Source organism: Carica papaya, chromosome 3 (genome assembly GCF_054855325.1).
Source record: "Carica papaya isolate Zhongbai chromosome 3, ASM5485532v1, whole genome shotgun sequence".
Lineage (NCBI taxonomy): Eukaryota > Viridiplantae > Streptophyta > Magnoliopsida > Brassicales > Caricaceae > Carica > Carica papaya.
In genome coordinates, this window is record NC_142311.1 from 33887339 (window position 1) to 33908994 (window position 21656).

General features: G+C 31.6%; 2 protein-coding genes across 4 annotated transcripts; both read right to left on the reverse strand.

The window, feature by feature from the left end:
* Positions 1-12824: 12824 nt before the first annotated feature.
* Positions 12825-14488, reverse strand: LOC110822313 (protein LIGHT-DEPENDENT SHORT HYPOCOTYLS 3-like). The gene has a single exon (XM_022052401.2). The coding sequence runs from the start codon at positions 13701-13703 to the stop codon at positions 13122-13124; it is 582 nt and encodes a 193-aa protein (XP_021908093.1). The 5' UTR covers positions 13704-14488; the 3' UTR covers positions 12825-13121.
* A 1640-nt stretch (positions 14489-16128) lies between these two features.
* LOC110818659 (ARM repeat superfamily protein) lies at positions 16129-20938 on the reverse strand. Of its 3 annotated transcripts, none has more exons than XM_088216698.1 (5): positions 20780-20938; positions 19528-19808; positions 18942-19058; positions 16848-18752; positions 16129-16576 (listed from the first exon to the last, which is right to left on the reverse strand). In XM_088216698.1, exons 2-5 carry the CDS (start codon positions 19801-19803, stop codon positions 16517-16519), a joined length of 2358 nt encoding a protein of 785 aa, XP_088072824.1. In that variant the 5' UTR covers positions 19804-19808; positions 20780-20938; the 3' UTR covers positions 16129-16516. The 3 variants fall into 3 exon arrangements, with proteins under 3 accessions (XP_088072824.1, XP_088072823.1, XP_088072825.1); XM_088216697.1 differs by having other exon boundaries at positions 19528-19844; positions 20780-20935; XM_088216699.1 differs by lacking the exons at positions 19528-19808; positions 20780-20938 and having other exon boundaries at positions 16848-18830.
* Between the last annotated feature and the right edge of the window lie 718 nt (positions 20939-21656).

Here is a 21656-nt window from a genome sequence, read left to right on the forward strand (position 1 = left end):
TATATATATATATATTATGTAGTCAATGAAATATATAAATTTTTATTAAAAAAATTAGTAAAAAGAAAATTCGTTTAACCGGTATCACCGAGGGGTGGGTGTGTGCATAGCTTTTTGGCGTGTGACTGTTGTGAACCTTACCCATGGATACGGCTTTAGCCAGACGTAGTAAAGCGATAAGAACTGTGAACTGTAAATTGTGTACTACAAACTGTGAATTGTAAACTAAATTATAACGCATTCACATGGTATTTAAGATCCTTACTGCCTTCTTTGATACCAACGGAAACGGTATCACGCGGTGAAACTATTTTTAATAAAATATAAATTGACATAAATAAAGAAAAAGTCATGAGTAAAGTTTATGATACTGACATACTGAATTAATATCTACTAAACTATTTACTGTTTAAATTACGATACTGAATATTGAATTATGTCATTTGTGAAATTTTTTATGCTCTAAGTTAATACTGAAATAAGAAATTCTAAATGTTTACTGAATAAACTGATTTAGAAGATTTAATGATTGAGTGTGTGCATGTCTTTGTTATGGACACTGCCCATTTTCTTTACTGAGTCCGTGAAACTCACCCTAATTCACACCCCCCAATGTAGATTAGTCCAGATCAAGAGTAATTTTAAGATTGAAGGAAGATTTTAAAGAACCTTTAGTGACATTAAGAGTTCGTCTTGTAAAGTCAGTTTAATTATATTATTATGATATAATGTAAGAATCTTATAAGTCTCATGACTTATAATTTTGTATAAAAGATGATTGAATCTTAAGTTTTTGCTCATTGTTGTGTAAATTTATCAGGTTGTGTGTAGAATAGCGCTCACTTCTCAACAGAAAAAGTAAATCGTTACAATTGGTATCAGAGCCCACATTCCTCAGAATCATCCCTTATATCATAAGGTTTAGAATTCTTATAAAGTTTAGAGTCAAAAGAAATTAGATAATACACACCTTAGGAGATGTTAGGAACTTCCTCCAAAACGTCCACAGATGTGAAGAAGTATGACTATAGTCCCCAAAGCCTGAAAAGATAAAAGTTACAAGAATTAGAATGTGATGAATCTAGAGATCCAAGAATTAGGGCTTCACTCTAAAGCTAACTAGAGATGGCGAATAAGTAATAACCATAATATATCATATTACATGAAACGATATAAAGCTTAAATACTACCAAAAGAGATTAATTATTCAGAGCAAGTGAAAAAAAAAATTAAGGAATACCATGAGTTTTCCTCAAGCTAGGAGATGAGTTTTAAAATAGGAAGATTCCCCAAAGCAAGAAGGAAATCCCTCGAATGGGAGAACAACCTTTAGTGAGAGAAAAATCTCTTAAGTGGAAAAAAACTCCCAAGTAAGTGGGTCTTGAAAAAGTCCCCTTATGTAATTAGATAATTACTGCAATATTCTAAAAGTTTAAAGGGATAAAAACCTTCTCTCACCCTTGAGGCCAACTATCTTTACCTTAGGAAGTGTCTCGTTCTTGGACAATGTTGATATGTTCCCAATCATTCATTTTAAATAATGTGACAATATGTTCAAAGAGGTAGTTCAAGTTATAGTTTGAAGACTTGTTTAGATGCACTTTCAAACCAATACAAGACATTTGGGCTTAAGCATTTGCTATCATTATATTTGTTTATGACAGTTATGTTATCTAGTCCATTGTTGAATCATGTCTTTCAAGTTTTCTTCATTAATGTTTATTGATACACCCATTTTTCTTTATAGTCATTTACGATGATTCTTATCCTTCCTAACCAACTATATCCAATCACCCAACTAATTCTTGGTTTGTAAAGAGATGTTAAATGTAAGATTGTAATTAGTAATATGAGTTATAAATTTGTTATGTTGTGAAATAACATACCAAGGAGTTTATTATTGTTGATAACGTCATGGTCTGCACTAGAATCATGATATACTAGAAAGTTTAGAGGTCTGGACCATTCTTTAATTTTAGAGAGCTTTGACCCCACCTATTTACTATATTTACATATCACATAAATATTATTTGAGCTTTCATCATAGAGAATATTCTCCCAAGTTGAGAAAGCTTTTAGCTTCCTATTTTCGCAACCTGTGTTTTTTGAAATACATAGGTTTTTAATGCTTCAATATTGCTATCTTCAGCAATAACTACTATTGGAGATATTTTGGTCAGTTAGTAATTTACTTCCAATTGATTCCTTATGAGATAGAAGAGTTTTTCCTAAATTCATTAGAGACCAAGAATGAAAGACATCTTAAAACAAGTAGACTCAAAATGAAGCATTTTTGGGAAACCAAATAATTATTTGGTACTTTGATAAAATACAAAATTTATTATGAACCTTCTTTAGGAAGAACAAATACCTTAGCTGCTCCAAATCCTTATTGAGATGTCATATGGGAGTAATAATGCTGCTTCAAAAACCCTTAAGTATTAAATCATCATTTACTTAATGGACAAAAAAATTTTATATCAGATGATTGAGTACGTCTAATTAGAACTCTTCTTTCTGAAAGTCCTTATCCATCCTAAAGTAAATTTTTATGGGAGAAAATGATATCTTAAGAACATTTTTTAATCACAAGTCATTAATAATATAACAATAACTCATAATATAATTCTCTTATGCCAAAAGGTAACCCAAAAATGATGCAATACACCTGTATAAACTTTCAAAGTAAACATTATTCAGAGTGGTGTAGCGAAAGTGTGGTATGGATCCATAAACCACCACACATGAAAGATTTCTCTATAAACCATCTAAGAATCACTATAAGAGAACTAAGCATAATAGAAACCCTATGATCAACCCTACTACTGCTGCAGACTGACTCCAATACGAGAGTACCCGATCTCCCTACTCTCTCATCTAGAAAAGACCTTAAATTTTCTCAACCATTAATAGAGGTATGCTCGATAAATATGAACAGAATTAACCAAACCTTCATTAGTCATTAGTTGTGACGATATTTTCTAATAACAAAACCATTTGTGTGAATAACATTCGTATATTGTTTGTAAATTCTTAAATTAGAATATAAAATTTGTACACTATATAAATATAACAAGATGGATCGTAAAAGTAGACACTCTAAAATTAAAATTTAAACACATGAAGAAATTATTTTCAAGTCAACAAAGACTAAATGAGAATATGACAAACCCACGAGTCATATCTTAGTGTCATACTTAAGAATAACCACTTGCGACATTGGGAAACGAAAGGTTGAGCACTTAACCATAAAAGGAATGGAATAGGTAGATAATATAATCAAATTTAGCTAGGCCATTATATGACCCCCTCTATCAAGGACTCTTAATAATTTTCAGTAAGAAGTAGGAACTTCATAATTGCTTACTTAAAAGGACTTTAAAAAAAATCTGATCAAGTATTGAGGTGCCTTGGGGATCATTCAAACCTTGATGGGGTAGAAGTACAATTTGACTCAATTAAGAATAACTTAGTTAGGCACCAGACGCGTTGAGTAAAGAGGAGGAAGTTTCGGTACTAAAAAATTTTTAAAATTTCCAAATATAATTTTTAGAAATCATATAACAAATGATTTTCACTTAAAACATAGGAAATTTGAGGAAAGGTAAACATACCATAGTATTGGAATATTCAGGTAATTAAGAACTCATCCTTGTGAAGAATAGAGAATGATGAATATATTAGAAATTTTTAGTCTTTGACGAAATTAGAGAAACTATACGAGTTAGTTAAAGAATAATCTAAGTAGACATCATGTCATCAAATATGAAAGGGAAAAAGTCTTAAAAACTATAACACCTTACAAAATTCACAAGCCAAGATTTGGAAGTTATGAAATCCTAAGTTCTTAAGAATAACTCGAGTGTTTCAGTATTAATACCTTCTATTAAATTCAATAGGTGGTATATTCCAAATAACCACATATTAAGTTCTCAAAAGTTGAAAAATAATAATTCAATTCAAACATGTGAAATTGGGGGATGTTAGTGAACTTCGAGGATTACTATAGCCCTGGATGGCATTGTTAAAGCTAGAGTAAATGTCCGAAAAAAAATTAAATTTATAAGACAAACTCTTAGAAACTGTATCTTACTTATGGAAGTTATAAAAAAATTGACCACGAACTAAAGAGATCCCACCAGTAAAAATATTATAACAAAACCATTAGGTTAAAGAGGAAACTTAAAAATGATTAAGGATGTCTTCAAGCACTTGGTCACTAAAAATTTGGAGGACCAAATTTATTTTAAAGGGGAGGAGATTGTAACAACTCAACCCGACAGAAATAAATCTAACCCATCTACTTCTTAAAAGCAGAAAAAGCTAAAATGATACCATTTTGATATGAAAAAAGGAAAAAGAGAATGAGGTGAAAATGACATCATTTTGAGAGCATCAAAACAACACTATTTTGGTGATAAAAAAAGAAAAAACATAGGGCAACTAGAGGCGTGCTCGCCTCTAGCTGTCGAAGAAGATGAAGAAGAAGTCGGGACTTGCATGCTGAAAAAGAAAGAAGAAGAGGCGTGCAGGGTTCTCCATCCTCTCGCCTATTAAAGGAAAAAAGAGAAAAAAATCAGAAAATAGAGAGAAACATAATCAAACGAGTAGAGAGAGAGAGAGAGTGAGTTGTAAAAAGAGAAAAAACAGGAAAAAAAAGATAGAGAGAGAGAGATATATAGAGAAAAAAAACGGGAGGTAACATATTAAACCAACGGTGAGGCGAGTTTGGTGGCATGCTGTACGGCAGGAGACCCATAGCTAGAAGGTCGGAGATAATTAACACATGACTGGGTGCAGAGAAGAGGGTGAACCGCGACAGTGGCCAGGCGTGGTTCCACGCATCCACACATTTCTTCGGTGCGATTTTGCTATATCCGAGCCAAATGTGCATGCGCGGATTGTTCTGTAATGATTTTTGACAGAAGCATGGCGGTGCATGGGTGGTTATGGTGGTGCATGCCAGTTTCGATGGCCGCGCATGTGGTGGCAAGTGACATTCTAGCAGTGGAACGTGGCGACTTCAGTGAGCAGAATCGCGTGCCCAAGGTAAAACTAGTTTTTGTTGGGTTTGTTTTTAAAAATCTCTCATCGTTTAATATGTATGTTATGTATTTACGGACGAGAAAATTAACCAAGTGGCAATGAAAATTTAAAGGAGGCCGTAGACTCGAACTAGTAGGAATTTTGACATATTTTTTCCTATCAGACTTTAGGTAAGAGATTAGGTTAGTCTCATTCAGAGGCCCCTGTGTTTTTATAAAATCTTGTTTTCCATTAAAATGAATTGTTTACAGACTTTACAAGCTGTTTAAGTTTTTTACCATGAGTTCTGCAAACTCATCATATTTGCGTGTGTGCAATTGTATATGATTAGAAACCTATATGATGTTGTGTATGACATATAATTATGTATTTATATTGTTATTTGTACATATATGCAGATTTTATGCATCTTAGTTATCGAGTTATAAGTATATGTGATGCATATATATATATATATATGTATAAGTGTAGGTTATGTAAAATATGTATGTATGAGTGAACAACTTGCATGTTTCTGCTTATAGAATACATATATGTCTTATATAAATATACAAGTATATTCATGTTATATATGTTGAGTGTTTATATATACTTATTTGAGTTGATAACTGTGCGTATAAAGTGTATATATTGTGTTTATTGTGTAAGTTTGTTGATATAATATATATATATATATATATATGATATATAAGTAGGTGCATGTCAGAGTAGGTCATCTAATCGTGAACCTGATTAGTAAAAGAATAATATAAGAATTTTTAAAAGACGAAAAAATTTATTTTACCAGTATCACCGAGGGGTGGGTGTGTGTGTAGCCTTTTGGCGTGTGACTGTAGTGAACCCTACCCGTATATATAACTTTAGCCAAATGTGACGAAGTGATAAGGACTGCGAACTATAAACTGTGTACTACAAACTGTGAACTGAATTGTAATGTATTCACATGGTAGAGGGGATCCTTACTGCCCTCGTTGATACCGGTTGAAATAGGATGGCGCGATGAAACTATTTTTAATAAGGTATAAACTAATACGAATGAATAGGAAGTTATGAGTAAAGTTTATGATACTGAAATATTGAATTAATATCTACTGAACTACTTACTACTTAAATTACGATATGAATACTGGATTATGTTATTTATATAACTGTTTATGACTTGAGTTAATACTGAAATGACGAATTCAGAATATTTACTAAATAAACTGATTTAGAAGATTTGATTATTAAGTGTGTGCATGTCTTTGTTATGCGCACTGCCCATTTTTCTTACGAATACGTGAAACTCACCTTAATTCACACCCCTCAATGCAAATTAGTCCAGATCAAGAGTAAATTCAATGTCGAAAGAAGACTTTAAAGAACTTTTAGTGACAGTAAGGGTTCATCTTGTAAAGTTTGTTTAATATATTATAGCGATATAGTGTAAAGAATTTTATAAGGTTCATGACTTATAATTTCGTATAAGAGATGATTGAATCTTAAATTTTCGTTCATTGCTATATAAATTTATTAGGTTATGTACGTGGAGTAGCGCACATTTCTTAACGAAAAAAGCAAGTCGTTACATGGAAGGTTAATTCGATTCGAACTCACAACTCACAATCTCTTATAAAGAAATAAAAAACTTAATTAATTGTTGGTAACAGAGAGCGTGTGAAAAGTGAGTCTTTCGTTAGGTATATTTATATAAATATATATATATATATGTTTAAGCTGTCAATTACTTGTAAAGTAGATAGTGAGAATCACAATAAAGAGAAAAAGAAGAAAAAAGAAAGGATCACACGCAAATGAATCTGACCTCTGCCACTAACTGTGAGTTTTAATTTCTGAGTGGAAGAATTATGAACTTTATATATCCTTCTTTTCTTCTTCTTCTTTTTTTAATTCTGTATTTGCAAGATTAAAAAATTAATTTTTAAAAAATAAATTAATTAAAATTCATAATTTAAAATACCCAATATATAATAATTTAATAATTTTGTAACAAATAATAATAAGATTATTATTATTATTATATGATAGTAGAATTATTAAATAATATCATATTTATTTAAGTTTTAGTTCATAATTAATATATGTGAAAAAAATATTATTAAATAATACTATCACGTTATCATATATAGTACCACCCTTAATATATATATATATATATGTATATGTGTCATGTGTGTGCATGGGGAAGGTAACTTCTGGGAGGAATTGCTGCAAATTTTGGCTTCCAGCTATTGCTTTGCCTGAGTTGTACAGATGGCAGTGTTATATATACGGATTATTTCTTATATCTATATATATATATATATAACTTTTTCATCCAAAAAAAAAAAAAAAAGAAGCCATACAATGCAATACGTACATAATCCAATTTATTTCCGAGTTATTTACTTGTCGGACCGTGTATATTAATATATATATATATATATAATATATATACATATCTATATTATATGTATATACCATAGTAGTCGAAATTAAATTTTCAATTAAAATTCCGAATTACCTAAGTTTGTTTCCTACATTCAAATCATTGAGTTTTTCTTTATATAATATGTAATGTTATTATTGTTATTCCATAGTATCTTAGTATATAGTTTAATTTTTTATTTAGTAAATATACATATGATTTGTTATTCTATGCAAATGGAGTTCATCGGACTCTATGTTCACTCAATGCTCACTAGCACCGCGACATTATGATCACTGAGATTCTTGATATGTCTACTAATTTAACCTCTTATACAATTTCTTTCGTGTTCTTTTGCATCTGAAGTTGAATGATTTTTTTGTCGCCTACTAAACTCGAAAAGTTTAAAAGATCAATACAAATAAATACGGAGATCAATAGATAGTTATTTAGAATTAAACTCGTGCTTGGTTTTTTAGAAAATATAAAAAAAGAAAACTTTTAAATTTTATATAAAAAAAAATACTCAATTATCGTTCATTAATAAAAAAAAGTATTTTCTCATTTTTTTAAATACACAGAGTCGAGTTCTGTTTTTCTCTCTAACTCTTTTTTTTTTTTTTTCTCTCTTCAAATTCATTAATTTTTCAGCTTAAACTGAAATTTGAATTGTGATTATTCACAAAATCAACACTTATAGTCAATTATCTTCTAAAATCGAAAGGAAAAGAACAAGAAAAACAAAAATTATCCCTTCAATCTCTTTCTCGATTTATGTTACCTAAATACACATATTTATAGACATATTTCAAAGATAATCGAGTGGACGCTAACATGGTCGCACATGTCAATCACACGTGCGCGTTTTTAATAAAGTTCAAACAACTATTTATCATGCTTAATTTAAACAAAATATTTCAAGATCGATGAATTAAATATATACATTTCAATTTGAGAAAATGAAGAATTAATTTAAGTTATATAAATTTTATTATAAGATCCAAGTTCATGCCTTCCATTAATAAATGTAAGAAAGGTGTTGTACACAAAGTTGGCACGAACATTAAAATTGAGAAACAGCAATCAATTTCTGGGGACATCTCAAAGAACTCAGAATTTTTTCTTTTTGAAATTGAATTTATTCAGGAAGAAATAATTAACTCCGGCAACAACCTTCCAAATGTACAAAAATCTGCCATAAGACAAGGATTCCCAAACTTCCACGTCCCGCCATCTTCATATAATTTCTCTCTCACCTTCACACACACACACACACACACATATATATACACACACACATTTGTAATTATTGTATAACCTAAGCTTTCGAATGACTTGCAAAAAGTTTATAAATATTATTCATAACTTAATAGTGTACAAAAAGTTTCTTGTAACATCCCACATGGATTAAAGTTCATCAGGACAAAATTCTAACAGTATCATTTTATTTATATGGATCCAGCAAAATTTTGAACCCATCATCGATCTATCGATAAAATTTTATTCGTAAGAATTTAATGGTCAATTAGTCGTCGTTAAGAGAAATTAGTTGAAGTAATGTATTTTATAGAAGTATAACTATTTTTTATTTATTAAGATTTTGTCTGAGACAAATCTAAAAATGTAATAGAAATTTTGTGTGAGACAAATTTAGAATGATAATAAAAAATGATTATATATATGATTTCATGTAGGCATGGAACAATGTGACATCGCGTATAATTTAATTATGCTAAATTACATGCATTTCATATACGTAAATATATTATATTTACCAACCAATAGTTAACTGAATAGTTGATACGTTCTTCACTTTATAAGAAGTTATGGGTTTGCGTCAAATTGTATTTTTATATATCATCATTTAGAGATTGTTTTTTATTGTATAATAATTGATATTTATGTATCAGTTATTAATGAATGTTTGAAGTTCTACTTAATAAACTAAATTAATAACATCATCCGGACAATTAATGTCTATTGGTATTACAAAACGAGAGCGTTGATAGTTGGAGGGGAGACATTACTATCGGACTATTACTTATTTTAACTTTTATCAAGTCAATTAAGTTCTTAAAATTTATAATCAGATGACTCATATTTTATCGGACGACAAATAGCGTGCACATTACTAGCACAAATATAGTCTTTCAAAACCCACCTCATTTCTTAATCTCTCCTTTGAGCATGACATCATTTAATGAATGAATATGACATCATTTAAGATTTCAAACATGAATAAGAATAAAAATATGAACAGAAATTTGAATGAAAATAATATTATAATTTCAAGTTAATCACATATTCAATATTAACATATTTTTACTGTTCCTTTATTTACATGTGGTGGTAATACAAATCTATAGTTTTGAATTTATAACATGAGCAAAGTTGATAAGATTACATACATATATATATATATATATATATAAAACTATAACTTCTGTATACTAAATAATTGAATTTTAAGAAATGAATGAAAAAAAAAATGAACTTGAACTAAGCTTAATGTAAATTTAACCATGGTGGATATAGTATATCAAATAATTGGGTGAGTAAAATTTCAGAAGTTTAATTTAAGATAGTGTAACAAAGTAAAGAAATGATTACACACAAAACAAATGGAAAAAGAATGTGCATGTGGGTGTTGACTGGATTAACTATAAACATATATATATATATATATGTGTATGTATGTATATGCTATGTATGTAGTGATTAAGGAGAGATTCTTGAGAGGCAGACAAGTGGACTCATCAATTAACTTAAGGGTAAGCTAGGCCCATCCATACAAGTTGGTGTCGGGAGACTTTTAGCGAAAAGAAATGATGATGATCATGATAATAATCATTCTCATGAATCAATATATGTGGATGATATAGTTTCAATATAAATTCTTATTCAATACGCTATATATATATGTGTGTGTGTGTGTGTGTGTGTGTGTGTGATATAAGCTGGAGCCTGTAAGCAATATATGACTTCGCTTCAAACAATATATGACAACCATATTGTCCCATCATTAAACTCCGCAAAAACATCCTAATCACTCAAAATAATTTCACTAATGCATGCATAAACATGATATCCAGATTCTGGTGTGTGCATATATCTATATATATATATATATATATATATATGCACACACACGCGCAAACGCACATAGCTCTCTGCATTTATCATAGCCATACGTTGGTATACATGTATGTATATTTGAGCTGGTAACTGGAGGATGTGATGATACACACATATAGATCGAGTCATAAACAATGATGTATATAAGATTATTTCATAATATTCTAAGACAAGGCCAAAGGGCAATTCATGACACTATCATATAATGCATGCAGATAGATACATATAGTTTTATACAGCTACTAATGCTGAAGAGGGTGCTTATTTTTTGTAGAGACTACTTAGTTCAAGTTAATTAAATCAAGGATTGAACAAATTCATGCATTCATTAATTAAGTGGTATATATATATATATATATTAAATATAATATAGTAAAAGTAATATCTAAATGAAAATATACATGAAAGTAAATAATCTTTTGTGGAAGAAGAGAGGAACTTTATGATCAAAAGCATTTACATATATACAAACACATATGACTAATAACTTTGAGCGGAATTGCTAATGTGGAAACATTAGATCGACTGCATATATGGAATGTACAATAAGTCCTGTAAAATTCATATGTATTAACGTATAAAAAACTATATATATGTGTGTGTGTGTGTGTAAAATCTTATGAATGACAGTAGGACGATGACATTAAATCAGTTGAAGCCTGCAGGAAGGCATCACCGGCGAGCTGACCTATACATACATATATATATATATATATATGTTTTATAGAAAGAACTAATAAAGTCAAACAGACACCATTGATGAATATGAAAGGAACCCCTAACTAACGTACATAAACATAAAACGTCGCCACCAATCATACATCGTCATTATGTACATGGATGTACATACATACAATTTTCATTGACCATGGCGTATCAAAATCGCTATATGGATATGCCTGAATGAGTAATGACATGAAACAGATCGTGTCTTATACATGTCAAAGTGCTATATGTATCTACATATACATATATGTATATAAGAAATTTAACACCCAAAAATAATAGAATCCTTAAAGATTGAAAGAAGTTTCTCTAGTATATATCTATACCCTACAATGGATCACCACTTTTTCACCTCAAACACACAAAAACAGATATATATATTTATATATATAATATAAAAGATTGGTTAATTTGAGTTGCTGTCTTAAGCTACATGTATATATATAGATATAATAGTAAGGAAATCCAATGAGGATTATGAGCAAAGATGAACCAATGAGAGAGCAGCTGTCGGCCAGATTAATTAAGAAAAGTTTCTCTCGAACTCTCCATAATTAGGAGCCTTTTTGTCACCCTAAAACTCATCTTGCCATCAATAATGGCAAAATTTTGGATGTAAACTACTTGTCTCCATATCTAATTATTTTAATTACAACAAAATTTAGTGGTAGCTCAACTTCACTTTGATTTGGGAATCTAAGGAGACCCAGATGTTTGAATTTTCTTGATGCGCCTATACATGTATACATACACACATGTATATAAATATACGACTTAACTATTACATATATATACATATACAGTGCCCTCTCCTCTCTCTCTCTCTCTCTCTCTCTCTCTCTCTCTCTCTGGTGCATCTGAAACTGATATGACTAATGAGAGAGAAATGGCAGAAGAAACTTTTCCAAGTATATTATATTATATATAGATACATGGATTCAATTGTGATTGATTTAGGTTAAACTAATTAATCCATAAAGAAACTTAACTACAATATTGTCTGCCATTTCGATTTTGGTATCCCCTAATTCCCCTCAAATGAAATGACACCACTAATGGAAATAAACAATTAAATTAAGTAGAGCTTATGCACGTGCCTGTATGAATACTTATTAATTATTTAGCTTATTATAAAATAAAATTAAATAAGGTAGCTAGTAATTAAGTAAAGCATAATTAAGATTAAGCCTTAAATCAAGGTGTTGCCTTTCTCCCTTCACTCTTAAACACCCAGTACCATACTAGTTCAAGACAATTTAAGCAATGAAAGTGGCAACACAGCCTGCAACGATATACCAAGTATATATATATATATATATCTGACATATAACTTAATATATACAACTATATATCAACTTTAATTGTCATGTATAGTTCTTTCACAAGTATGAATTGAATTGCCAACACCCATTAAAAAGAATCTGAAGAAGATCAAAAAGCAATTATATAATACATATTAAGTGCATATATATATATATATATAGAGAGAGAGAGAGAGAAAAAGAGAGAATGAAGAGACATGATCTGCAAATTTATAGATGAATATTAAAAGTACACATAAAAGAAAAGAGAGTTTCCCGTAGATGAGAACTGGAAGTGCAATCACTCTAAACAACCCCTTCAGTACCAGTCCCACTAATGGTAAAACTTTCACTCTTTGCTTCCAAATCAGATGAGATCTAAGCAAAACTACACAATACCAGCACAAAACAAAACGTAAACTAACCCTACCCTACTCAGAGATGGATACATCAAAACCACAACATATATATATATATATATATATTGGTTACAGAGAGAGATTTTCTTAACCTGAACTGGGTGGTGGTGGTGGGTGCAGAGCAGCTTGAATTTGTTGAGAGGCGCCGGTTGACCGCTTACGCTTCTTCTTCTCGTAGCTAATCCCTCTTGCTTTTGATTGCAAATCACGAACCTCTCGGAGGTAAAGCCTCACAGCTCGTGCACCAAACGGGTTGGCTTCGGGTTTCCCTCCGTTTTCCTCGAAGGCAGCTCGGAGCCGGCCGATGAGTGCGTCGAGGCTGCCCCAGGCTTGGCGGAGAGGGCAGGGACAGGGGGCCGGTGGGTTCGGATGGCCGTAGAAAGGACAGATTGGAGTGTGCACCTTAGTTTTTCCGAATTGGTCGAGATAACGAAGGAATTCAAGAACATGGGCACCACTGCATCGGGAAAGAGAGAGTGGTGGTCTGTGGTTTTTCAGGTACTGACCAAAAGTGTTCCAGTCTCGGCGCTTCTGGTTCTCGTAGCGGCTGGAGGTTGAAGATGATGGGGAAGATGAAGATGCAAGTGAGTTGATGCTGCTCGTGTTGGTTTCTGAGTGGTTTTTGCCCATTTCTGGGATCGAATCCATTGCTGGGTTCTTCAGTGACATATATATATATAGATGATTATATCGTCTTCTTCCTCGCGATTGTACTTCTAGGGTTTGCTTTTTTCTCTAATCTTAAAACTCTTTTGCGGATGACCCAAGTAAGAAAGCCAGTGAACAGCAAGATAAAGAGTTGGAATTAAAGGTTTAGTTGGTTTTTCTCGTTTTTTTTTTTTTTGTTCTCTGGAAGCAAATCAAACAGAGATGTTACTGTTGATGAAAGAACAAGACTAGAAAAGGAAAGAGAAGAGATACCCAGTGATTACTACCAGAGAATTTCCATGTTTGAAAGGAAAGAGAGAAAGATAAAAAGCCAGAAACGGAGGAAGACAAGGAAATGATGAAAATATATATTTTATAAAAGTGTATGCATGTGTTTGATATATAATAGAAGAGAGAAGAAGAAAGAGATGTATAGTGATGAGATTGATGGGAGAGTAAGATCAGAGACTTACTGTTTTTCTGTTTGGAGTTTTTCTTGTTTGAGGAATACTAGAAAAGCTTTAAATCACATTGAAGCTAATCACTAATCACTTCCTTTTTTTGATCTTTCTGAAAATGCTTCCAAAATCATTGAAGTAATTTCCTAAAAAAGGGGGAACAAGTTAAGCTTTTTTCCTCTAATTGTGTGATCTTGGTGAGGAGGATGATGATGATGATGATGATGATCAAAACGCAGTCGTTTAAACAAGAAAAGAAAGAGAGTTTGTGGAAATGGTAAAGGATTAGGGCAGGCAATAGGTTGAGATGGAGACAGCAAAAGCTTTTCAAACCTTCAAAAATGTTTAATACCATGATTGTTAATTTCTTCAACCTCTGCCACTAAATCATAATTCAACCACACACTGCCTAATTTCTCCTTCAAATTACCATAATACCCCTCCGTACATACACTTTTACTATAATACCCCTCTGTATATTTTTTCATATACTAAGATTTCATAACATAGTGAATATATCGAGTTTATTTTTTTAACATATTTCAAATCGGATTTGATCAAATTTAAGAATAAATTATCTATCTAAAACTTTTAATATAATATATATAAATATAATTCGAGTTCAGTTCGAATCAATATAAATTTGGTTTAATTGAAAATAAAATAAATTGATTCAGGTTGAATCAAATTATTTTTTTAATATATCTCAAATTGAATTTAATCAAATTTAAAAATAAATAACTTATCTAGACCCGATATAATTATATATAATTTATTTTTATTTTTAATGTAATATATCGAGATATAATTCGAATATAGTTCAAATAAATAGAAATTCAATTTAATTAAAAATAAAATAAATTTGGCCAACATGTGCCTTCAATTTAGAGTGAATTGATGTTAATTTTATATATTTAAAGTCAAGTTAGGTTAATATTAATGTATATAATCAAATGAATCATTTTTAATCATCTAAATTATTAATTCATATCATATTAAAATTAAAATATTTATTTTTATTCATGGGTTTTTATTTAATGTATGCTTTTAATTATACAAAAAATAGTACCAAATATATAATAATAAATAATAGAATATAAAATAGAGAAAGACAGCCCCTCGATTTTTAAAAAACCCTATGTACTATATACATACTATTTTATTTTATTTTTTTTAATTATTATTATAACTACAATGTGGTTGAAGAAAATTAAAAAAGCCAACATCCAAGTACTTTGAATTATATATGTATATGTATGCATACATATATATATATACACATATATGTATATGTATATTGCCCAGCATTTCTTTTAGGAAACATGAAATATGATGTTTGTACCCTTATATCTCACATAGATACTTTAGGTAAGTATATAGAATTATTTCAAGGCTTATTAAATTAATAATTTAATATTTAAAAAAGTAATAATTTTAAGACATAATTCCCAAATTCAAACTGTAATAATATTATTACCAAATTAAACATGGTAAATTTAAAAATTATGAATCAGAAAAAAAAAATTACCTTTGAATTGGGTAAAAATTTTCTTTTAAGAAGAAGAAAATTTGAATATAGAATTGATTTATAGATATTCAAATTTGTGTTATATATTTCATTCTCGTTCACAATCCATTGAATTGAAATTTTGAATTAATAAATTACCCAGAAACAAACACATTAGAAATTTGCTTGCACTCTCTTCCATTTCTTTGTAATTGAGTTCGATATACTCGAAATCTCGTGTAACATGTTCTACTTGAATCGGATTGAACTGGATGGATCCAATGCACTACAAACTCAGGTTTAATAACTGAATTGCACGATTCGATTCTATCCGTGCAATTCACTACTGATTCGTCTACGATTCTTGATAAATTACATTCCACTTATACATTTCGAATTATTTGGTATAACCCAAGGGTCCATTACAGATTTCTCAACGAGGCGATCATCGAATCACTTGTTTAGAGATATGGAAGAGGAATGAAGAAAACCCTCAAGGTGACATATTTTGCACAACAGAAAAATATGTATCATAATACAATTTCAGAGTTTGAATGCACCAGTCTATAATCTATATATGTACAATAAATATACAATACTATGCGACAAACAATGGCAGCTTAAGTTAAAATCAACGAAAGAAAAAAGTGAATTCACTCTCAATCTAAGGCAAACTATGTTCTTTCGCGAAATCAAATCCTACTGAGCACATTAAAATTGTTTCTCTCCTCTCGTGGTATGAAGGGAAAAAAAAATTATATGCTACAAGAAACCAAAAGAAGAAAAAAATCCGCGAAAAATACTAGAGGAGAGCAACTTACACTACAACGAATACCAAATATACGAAAAAGGTAGATGAAATGTCTGAATTATTTGCCCTTTCCCATGGCTCCTCTCTGATTTCGGAAGTGACTGAGAAGTTGCTGCGCCTGCATGGTATATGTCAGTAACATAACAGCCCTTTTGATAATCCTCAGTGTTACGCTGTGTAAGTTGAAACTTAAACTTCAAGCAACCAGGCACATAATGGTTTTACATGACTCCGTTAGGGTTAAATTGGTCAAGATCATATTGAGAGATGTCATCAAAGAACGAAATCAATCATGATATTCTTTTTCCGCATAATGATAGTTGATTTAGACAAAAAAAAAAAAATGAAAGTGCCAAAAGCAGAAAAGAAGAAAGTAATTAGTAGCCTACCTTTTCTTTTGCTCTTGGGGTGCCAGATTGAGACAAGGCAACAAGGGGAGGTACAGCACCTTCTTGCAAAACAAGGGTACAGAATTTCGGACTATTTACACAGAGTTGCAGTAGTATCGATGCAGAATTTTCTTTCCCCCTCTGAGATCCTGATTCAATAACTTCAACTAGCAACGGAATGCCCCCTTCCCGGACAATTGCCAAGCGCCCTTCCTCAATTGTGGAAAGGTTTGTAAGAAGAGCAACAGCTTTGTCTACCATCCCAGTAGCAGAATCCATCAAGTCCATAAGATACTTCACAGCTCCTGCTTGAACTATTCGAGCCTTGTTTTCATGGAAGATTGATAGGTTAAACAAAGCAGTAACAGCATCTTTTTTGCCTCTTAACGTTCCTCTGCCTAGAAGGTGAACCAAAGCTTTGACTGCACCAGAACGGCCAATCTTTGCTTTGTATTCTTCTAAAACAGATAGACTAAACAAAGCTGCTGCAGAATTTTCTTTGGCTCCATCATTTCCTGACTTCAAAACATGAATAAGCGGCTCTATTGCTCCTGCCTCTGCAATCATGGCCTTATTATCGTCATTAATTGATAAATTCAAAAGAGCTGTGACAGCATGCTCTTGGGTTAGTTTCACCTCTGAATATAACAACGAAAGTAATGGTGCAATGGCACCACTTTGGCCTATAATAATGCGATTCTCCATGTTGTGCTTCGCAAGAAGCCGTAATTCTGCTGCAGCCGTAGTTTGTGCTTCATTTGATTGGCTCATAAGGTCTTCCACCAATTTCTTGACATGGGAATTTGTGGTTAAATCATCAGACCTTGATTTAGCAAATGTAAAGGACTTTGCTCCTTTGTTGTCATGGTGTCCGTTACTTGCAACATCTAGTTTTGTTTTGGAAGTGTGGAACTGTTTTTCTGATAGCAAAGGCGAAAATCCCAATTCTTTATTTGATGGAGAAGCAGCGGAACATCTAGATATAATCTCTACTGACAATTCACTCACATTTTCATGCTTCTTGGGCATCCTTGATGCCTCATTTGACATCGAATGCACATACTCGATACATGACATGGCACTAGAGGCTGATTCACTCCGGCTATGAGTATATGACTGCTCAGGCGAAGAGCAGTCATTCTTTTCGATATCCTTGCTTCGGCTTTCATTATATTCCCCATCTAATCTAATCAAGGCATCAACTTTCAGCTTCTCAAATCCATTTGCAGCTTCAGAAGATGACCTTGATCCAGAACTGCTTCTGGGCAAAGAACAACGAAAACTATCTGTATGGACAAAATGATGAGAAGATACACCATTGGATAGGGATGAATCAGGAACAGAATTATCACATTCAGAACTAGTTGAAAGATGCATATTGTTTTCCTCACACCAGTTTGCTATCATAGCTTTGACAGTGTAATTGGGAATGAGATTTGTGTGTGCAAGAACTTGATGGGTCTTCGGACAAATGGTCAACCCATGATCAAGCCACTTTTGGATGGAAGCCCTGTCATACGTTTGACCAGAGGCCAGAATGACAGGATCCAACATGAGTTCCAACGATAATGGGCAGCGGAAGTATGGAGGAATCAGGATGCTACTTTTGGCATCAAAAGCCTCCATTTTGAGCATGCAATCGCGTATATAGGAGACAAGATCCACAATTTGGTTCTTTTCATCTAAATCTCCTTTCGATCTACTGGCTTGAGCATTAATCCTCTCCTTTTCAACAGCCATACTTTCTTTCAACAGTTCTTGATTTGAGGTCAAACCAAGTAATTGAGTCAGTTTTACAAGCTGATCAGCGCAAGGAACAATATCTTCCCTTAGACATCTAAGAGCATCCTCTATATGTTCTGATACCCTTTCCTGCTTCAGACACTTGAGCTCCTGTATGCAGTGCTGAAACAGTTTACCATACATTAGTCTCACTAGTCATGCTCAACCTTACAACAGAGAATCCTGCCAATCACATGAATTCTTGGAAAAGGGAATCACCAAGAAATAAAACTGAATAAGATGTCTGGCATCAAGAGCAATTTCATCATATAAAGAATGAAGAATGCAATGGATCAAATCGATTTCACATACTTGAACACGTGTTACACTAGAAGTTGATGAAGATGACTGCAGCAATCTAAATAATATAAGACAAATCTCAAGCGATGATCTTTGAATTTTCATCAACAGAGGCTCACTCTGCAGAACCTGGAGACATAATATTAAAAGAAAAAAACTAAAATCATAACCTGAAGAAACCTGCCTAACAGAAAGGAAGAAAAGAAGTATATATATAGCATAGATTAGAAGGTCTCTCACTTCCCATTTCATGTACGCATTTGAGATATATGTCACGAAGTATCAAGAGGGTTCATTAAATCCTCCCTAGAATACAGAGGATGACCCCTTAACAAAAAATTGAGGATTTGGAACCATCTGTTCTTAAAAATTTAATGATGGATTTTTATTCTCCCTTGTGAACATATGGATTAAAAAGATACTAACATAAATTGAAGATGAAATTGAACACAGTATGAACTACTATTTTTATCAAAATCTGCATACCATTTAAATTGTATTACTATTTCTTTTCTAGAGAATTGATATTTGCAACAAAAAAGTCACTATGGGTCTTTTTCCTTATTTCACAAGGCTTTGCATAAAATCAATTGCTTACACTGCAAATCTTGCTTATCTTCGGAGACCAGTTCTCTACGAATTCACGTGCCTCATTAACAGCCATATCTAGGTTTTCACACTCTTTATATAGGATAACATCTGAAGGTATCTTGGATTCAACAACTTCATCAAGGACTGATTTCAAGAGTTTCAAGACAACAGCCATACTCTTGTAGTCCATTTGAAGAGCTGTAACTTTTATAGTCTGACAAGAGACAAGATGAACAAATCGAGAAATACTGTTGATGAGGCATCGGATAGGCACTACATCCATCTTGCCTGCTTCAAATAAAGCATCTGAAAACATAAATTTCACTGGGAAAGAAAGAAGAAGAAATAAGTATGAAGTATTTTCCAATTTTCCTTAGTGCCCTTGACAAACACTGAAAACCCTGATCAAAATAAATTTAAAAATAGTATAGAAGTTACTATTTAAAAAAAAAACAAAAGAAAAAAGAAATATTCCACACTGAGAAAAGTGGATTGAGACCAAATCCTGATATAGATACAACTTAGCATATCCCTATATCCAATTTCCAAAAGACTCATACAGCAGAAAGATTGACTTTGATATATCCTTTGAAAAAACAGCTTTCCGGAAAACATTAAAGTAGGAAGATCCTTTTGGAATGAATCTTTTCCAAGTCATTCCTTGGCACTTTCCCAGTTGACTTCTGCCTCCATAAACTGTGTAAACCCGTTTGACCAGATTCATATTTGAAAATCGATTTTTTACAACGTATTTTATGCAAGAAAGGTTCAGACAGCCATAGCCATTAGGCTTGGTGAACATTCAAGAAGTCCATGAATAAACTGAGATTTTAAACAAAAAAAGAAAAGGAAAATATGGGTCTTGATCTTGCATTATTTGAGAACTAAAAGAGGAAAACAAAACAAACACCGCCGAGTGATTTAGTGAACAGAGCTTTCCATTTGGGGAAACCGAAGCATCACGAGATCCATGATTACCCTTTCTCTTCAAATTGTTGAGAAACAATATTTATGTTTTTTTAACCTTTTTACCCAAAAAAAAAAATACAATAGCCTCAATTATGTATTGAAAAATAAACCTATCAATCAAATTCCAGAAACTAATAATTAAGTAAATCACAACCCAACAAAATCATTAGGAAAACCCAGAAGTCTAAAAGGGTGAATCTAAAACAAAAACAAACAATAAGATCATCTAGTCTTCAAACATTTAACAGACAAAAGCTAAAACCTTTATCATCAAAACTATACTCACATACCTCTCTATTCAAGGGGTTAAGCATGTGGGTTAAGGCAAAAGCAGATCTTGATTAACATTTCATGTGTCATCTCTTCTCTCCCCCACCCCACCCCCCCCAACTGATCAAGATTCATTCTTGAACAAGCTGCGTAAACCTTCCTGCTCTCTTCTTTCCTTACAAAGCTGCATGAGAGAGAGAGAGAGAGAGAGAGAGAGAGAGAGAGAGAGAGAGAGAGTGGGTGTTACAGGAGAGCTAAGAACAAAACTGAGTAAAGGAGTTAAAAAGGTGGGACCTTGTTAGGTTTGTGTGCCTAAAACTTAATTAAGTAATAATTAATAGATTAGAACAGAGTAGAAAGACAAAAACATTAATTAACACTGAATAGATTTCATTAGATTAAAAAATTAGGTTTAAGAAAACAAGAAATTAACATTAATTAGTTCAGGTAATGAAGATCATCCATCATATCCAACAATATTACAGAGAGTACCATGATTGAGTTTCAGCATGTGATTTCATTCACTTACTTTTGCTTTTCTTTTCTTTTTTCTCCATGCTTCTAGATGAGTCTTTGACCCTTTCTTCTCTTTTATTTTTATATGTAATAAAGTGAAATTTTATATAAAATCATGTTTAAAATTGTAGTATAATATATTCTATACATATATTTAAACCGATGTAGTTAAATATTATTTATTTAATTAAATTATTAATATTTTTCTCTTTTATGAGAGAAGTCATGAGATTCTAACCAAGTGTGTTAATTAATATATATACATATATATATATTATTACTAATATATCTACATAATTTTAACCACATATATTATTTCTTTAAAATATAAAATATGTAATATATTATTATTATTATTATTATTATTATTATTATTGTGAA